Source organism: Falco punctatus, assembly GCF_963210335.1.
Source record: "Falco punctatus genome assembly, chromosome: 5".
In the NCBI taxonomy this organism is placed as follows: domain Eukaryota; kingdom Metazoa; phylum Chordata; class Aves; order Falconiformes; family Falconidae; genus Falco; species Falco punctatus.
Window position 1 is genome coordinate 55534250 of NC_137584.1, and position 6143 is coordinate 55540392.

The 6143-nt window shown below is 42.0% G+C and overlaps 1 protein-coding gene across 1 annotated transcript in view; it reads right to left on the minus strand.

Annotated features, from left to right (window-relative positions):
• The window catches only part of LOC308065020 (venom phosphodiesterase 1-like), a 65905-nt gene extending 59762 nt beyond the window's left edge, over window positions 1–6143 (minus strand). The window contains exon 1 of the mRNA XM_080390456.1: window positions 2766–6143. Coding sequence (XP_080246582.1) covers window positions 2766–2882 — 117 coding nt within the window. The 5' untranslated portion in view covers window positions 2883–6143. The remainder of the gene's footprint in view (window positions 1–2765) is intronic.

The following is a 6143-nucleotide window of genomic DNA, read 5'->3' on the forward strand; positions in this document are numbered from 1 at the left end:
GTATGTACTTTTCACTAAGGCAACAATGGGACAGAAAATGCTTATCACAGAAAACCACCATAAACCACCCCAGTTTACTTCCCATTTTTCCCTCAGAGCCTTCTTTTGTCTCCTGCCATTTCCAGGAACCACCAGGCACTAGCAAATACTAAGATTCAAAATAAAGTAGAAATAAGAGAGGCTTACTCTTATGCTCAGTATTACTGTATTGGAGCCTCGTAACTGAGACTACAGCAATTACAAGGAGCTAAGAAAAACTGCATGTGTGAGTAGGATATAAACAAGTGTACATACACTGTCCTGTTACTTTTTGCCTGTCCTTGCTCACAAAAACACCCTATTCTCCTTGCTACCACCCAACCTGTCTTGCAGGTGCTGGGCAGAAGTGTAGCAGAACAGGGGGGACTGCTCAGTTCTGAGGTACGGGTGTACAGCTTAGCCATGGAGCAGCTCCACACTGGGACAGTCCAAGTGCACAGTATTCCTTCCCATAGGCCAGGAAGCCAGAAAGCATACGAGCCAGAAAGTCAGGAATGTGGCACACTCCCAACTAGCCCTCTAACAGGGACAACCGAGACCTAACTGTGGGCCTGGCATAGCACATACCACTTCCTCCAGACAGATACAGTCAGAGGGGCTCCTTCCAGACCCCCCACTTTCTCCTCCTGCTGCTATCCTCCTTGCGACTGTGCTCAAGAATTTCCTGTCTCCCCTTGCTTCCCACCCTCTCCAGCTCTGTCACTGATTTTTCCCCAAGCAACACCAAACACCAGCAATGCCAAAGTTACTTCCTTCGCACCTTCTCTCTCTCAGTTTTACTTTCTTCCAGCTGCTCATTCCCTGATTTTTGTGCTAGAGAAATACCCCAAAAGTAGGAATGGAAATGGAACTGCTGAAAGAAGTGGGTAAGAGACAGATGGAATAAGTACGTAGGGAAAGATTGTCCAAAGTGGCAGAAATGCTGAAGACCCCTGAAGAAAGACCCCAGATGTGATGGCAGCAGTTTAATCCTATGTCCAGTCAGCAAGGACAGAATCAGGAGGTGCATTTGGGCTAGAATAGTGGCCATTCTTTCTGGGCAGGGAGGATAACACTGCCACCATGGTGACCTAACAGGTCTTGTCACTGAGTACAGATAAGCCAAATCACCATGGCATGCACTCTTCACCTGGAAGTTCACTATGGCTTTACCCTTCATTTTCATTAAAATTCACATTTGTAAATTAAAATAAACAGAAAATGCTAAATTGAAAGTACAGCTATTACAGCAGGAAACGTTTCCACCACTGCAAGCAAAGAGGGAGATGAAGTAAAACCCAAAAACTTATAACAGGTATACAGATGAGATGCTGCCTTTATTATAGCATTTACAGAAAGACTCTGGAATTTGGAACATACATCCTTGAGGTGAAATAACATTGGTAGCACCTACTGAAATCCTAAGACTTTCCACAGCTAACTTCTATGTATCAATTCAGGACTATGGATACTTATTCATTAAAAAATTCTTCCTAATGGATATGCTCTGCTCTCTAGAGGACTTACTAGACAGTGTGATTACTATTTGTACTTGTACATAATTCTCTGCCTAAGCTTTCAGGAAAAAAGTTGCCAAGGAAGTACTTCATGCATATTGTTTATCAAAAATGGTGTAAAATACTAAGTTTACACCTACAATGTTTAAATTTTGTTTTTTCATATAGACAGAAAGAATTAATATGTTTTAGGATACTTATGTTTCTCACTTTATTCTTCCAAGTGCCTCTTGAAACTATAATTTACTTTCCTTCCTAGTTAGGCCTTTTTCCCACATTGTTTCTCATGATTAATTTATTTTTACTGAAGACTTAAGGAAAAATGTCTTTAATTTATCTTCTCTTTTGTTCTCAGCTTCCAGCATTTCCCTCATATTTTATGAATCCTTGCACAATGCAGCATTAAATAGGAAGTTCTACTATGTGAAATTGTTCTGATGACCTAAAGCTGAAGAGTGTCATAATCTAACTCGCTTTTTCATAGGGCTGTTCTGAAAATTAAGTTTTGAGTCTTTCTAAAACCAGTACCTGTCATTTTCTTTAAATTCCAATTTACAGAGGCAGTATCTCATGCAAACATATACACATACATATATTATATGTAATTTGTTTCTTTCGTAGTCACAAACAGAAGCCTAAAACTGTGTTATTTGCTACAACAAAAGATTTAAAAAACATAACAAAACCCCTACACATTATTATTTACAGGGACTCTTAAAGCCGTGGGGAAGAAGGAAAGAGTTAACCATGATTATTTGACTTGTGGACTGACAATACTGTACGAAATGGTTCATTAGTCTTTTCCCATGCCTTGCTTCCCAAATGTTCTTCACCAACACCTTTCCTACATGTCTGTTTTGTTTATGATTAATCCAAAGATAAATAGTAATCAAAAAGGAATCATGGCTGCTTTGGCCACAAGTACATCAATTTAAAACAAATGCATAAAATAAAAGATTGAAGCAATGTCTTTGCTGTGCAAAAGAACTGTCAGGTTGTTATAGTAAAACAAAAAGCACAGTTAACTGCCAGAAACAAACATATTTGCTTGATAAGTACCAGAAGAACTTTAGAAAACTGCCAGTGAGGGTAGTACATTCATGCAGTAAAACTCTGAGCACCAATTACTAAGCTACCATGGATGATCATATTAATACAATGAAACTTCTAAAAGTCTTGCAGATTTGAGAATTGTTAAACTAGCAGCCCTGAAGAACAGCATCTACTTACAGCACAGGTAGCTTTGTATTTCAGCAGGGTTTTTTTCTTCACATACTCTGTTTGTTTTAAAGGCACTTCATTCAAACAACTGCTTTGATACTTAGTAATATCATCCTGAAGCTCCATTTTGCCAAGATCTGCCTCTCAGCTGCATGTACGCTGCGTTCTTCAGCCTCCCCTGCTGGGTTAGCTGTGACTAAGCTGCTGCTCCTGCTTCAAATATGTATGTACTTTGTTCATGCACTTTTTATGAGATCCTAGCTTTTGCATCAGTGATAGGTTTGCAGGAAGCCAAAGTAATCAGGAAAATTACTCAGAAAGGTCAAAGGCTAGAAAGCATTATCTGTGTAGAGAGAAACTTGTCATGTTTCAAGATAAGGACTGCATTAGTTGAACTCTTAACTGAGATTATGTAATACATTGCTACACAATAAAATGCAAAAATGACACAAATTCAGGTACTCAACTATTTGGTTAAAAGCTTGTCATCCAAAGTATTTGTTATCTTCAAAGAAAGCGCTAAATATATTAAACAAAACCAATATGAAAGTAGACAGTTTCTTAACTTCTGCTCTGTGTCATGTCTGTGTTTTTAGGTCCCTTCCCTTATTTAGCAATAGAAGATTCCTCCTGTTGAGTTTCAATCCATATTTGTCACCTATTTCTTTCATTCAGCTTGTTACATGTTTTTTTCACTAGTGATAGATGTAGTCATTAAAAACAAATGGTATACAGCCAAATCAAATTCAATATTTTTTCTTGTACGTAGAATTTAAATCTGTTTGGTTTTCAGTTTGGTGGTTAATTGAACAATTGTTATGAAAATGTACCTTCATAGCCTACCAGGGCTATGCAAGTGTAACTACTCAAATATTGACCTGATTCTAAAATTGAGTACCATGTGAGATGTAATTTATGATAAATAAAATCATAATATTTATAATTATTAAAAAAAATCCAAACCATGCTACTATATGAGCTGGTATGAAGAAATTTAACTCCATTGCAGCCCAAACCAGTACAATCTCTACCTTTTATTCTATAACATTGTGTCATGCTTAGGTCCTGTATTATTCAATACATCCCCATCAATAACCCCCCTGTCCACCCTCCCCGCACTCCACCCACCCTTGCTATATAGAGAAATATAATTGCCTCGGTCTATTTACCTCTGTAAAATGTCCAAAAAATGTCCACTGAATTCACCAGGGTTCCATCTGTTATGGTGGTTCCTCAGGACAGGAGAGGCAGTATTTGGTGTGGAGTTACTGGCTGCCAAAACCTGTTCAGATCGGGTCACACTCGCAGGGCTTCTTGTGAGCCTTGTCTTCTGTTCAGGAAGCTTCTGTTGTATCGTTTACTATAATGCACAACTCTACTTGTTACAACATTTTAAGGTTATATCTGTTACAAATTCCATGCCTGGTCCCTTTGAACCAGGCTATAAGGTTTAATAGTACAATGAACGATTCACCCTGCCCATAAGTATAGACTTATCCATGGGCTCCAGTCCTTACCCTTGGCTGGAAAGCTGACCAGCCGTAAAAGACCTGGGGCCACAGGCTAAATATAAGCTTGCAGTGTACGCAGGTGGCCAAGAAGGCCAACAGCATCCTGACTTATATCTGAAATAGTGTGGCCAGTAGAACAAGAGAAGGTATTGTCCCCTGTACTCAGCACTGGTGAGGCCGCACCTCAAGTACTGGTTTCAGTTTTGGGCACCTCACTGCAAGAGGGATGCAGAGGTGCTGGAGCGTGTCCAGAGAAGGGCAATGAAGCTGATGAAGGGTCTAGAGCACAAGTCTTCTGAGAAGCATCTGAGGAAACTGGGGCTCTTTAGCCTCAAGAGGAGGAGGCTCAGGGTTGATCAGGGGTCCTCAAACTGTTTAACCAGGGGTCGGCGCACGGATGCAGTGTCAGGCAGCCATCTGCGGCTGCTTAGTTTCCCCCCCCAACCCCCAGCGGGAGAGGGGCAGGGGGGTTCTGTAAATACCGGGGGGCGGATTGAGAACCCTGGGGGGCCGTATCCAGCCCGTGGGCTGTAGTTTGAGGACCCCTGGGGTAGAGGAATGAAGGCAGTGGGTTGATCAGCATTGATAACATGCAGCTGTGGCCTTGCCTCAGAGGCAGTAGGTTGATTGACATGGATGATGGGCAGCGGTAGCTCGTTCCTAGTAAGTGGTTAAATAGCCCTGAGGACTGGGGGAGGGGTGTTGGATGGAGGAGGAGCAGTGTAGTTTGACTTCTGGAGGAAGGTGATACAGTACAGGCAGTAGAACCTGACCAATGATAAAGCTTCGTTGCAGCCTACTAGTTCGTGCTGCAACAATTGGTGCTACGTGTAAGGCTGACTGAGTTGGACTCTGACTGCAACAGCTCAGGGGGAACCTTATCACTCCCTACAACTACCTGAAAGGAGGATGGAGCAAGGTGGGTGTTGGTCTCTTCTGCTAAGTAACAAGTGATAGCTGGGGGAGGTTTACATTAGATTTTAGGAAAACTTTCTTCATCAGAAGGGCTGTCAAGCATTGGAACAGGCTGTCCAGGGGAGTGGTTGAGTCACTATCCCTGGAGGTATTTAAAAGATATATAGGTGTGGCACTTAGGGCTGCGGTTTAGTGGTGGACTTGGCAGTGTTAGGTTTCTGGTTGTACTCTATGATCTTAAAGCTTTTTTCTGGCCTAAATGATTCTATGATTCAGGGGTGTACCTGCTTCACTGTGCACCTGTACACACACATGCTCATGTGTAACTTAAAGGTCACAGTCCTTTTCAATTGGAGTGCAGACTGTAGTTACAGCATGCCTACTACAGCAGTACAGGAACAGCAGCAATGCCCTGGCCATATGCCAGCCTAGGCACATGGTCAGTGCTGGTATTGAAATGTCCCCTGGCACAGCAAAGCAAGATGGTAGGCACTAGCAAACAGCAGCCACTAACAATCACTAGAAGCAATTGCCATAGGAAGCACAGGAAGTAATCAGCTGGACCAGCTATAAATCCAGTCTAGTACATTCTGATCAAATCTGTCATCTCAAACTCCTCTGGCCCCACACTGGGTGCCAAAAACCACTCTTGTGGGTTAACCCTAGTAGGCAGCTCCTGCAGTGGGGTGCTGGGGAGAATCAGAATGCTAAAAGTGAGAAAATTTGTGAGTTGAGATAAGACAGTTTTATAGGCAGAGCAAAGGTGTTCATGCAAGCAAAACAAAATCAGGAATTCATCACCACTTTCCATCAGCAGGCAGGTGTTCAACGATTTGCAGGAAAGCAGGACTCCACCATACATAATGGTTACTTGGGAAGACAAACACTATCACTCTGACTGTCCCCCCCCCTTTCTCCTTTTCCCCTGCCAAGATTTTACTGGTGAGCACAATGTCATATG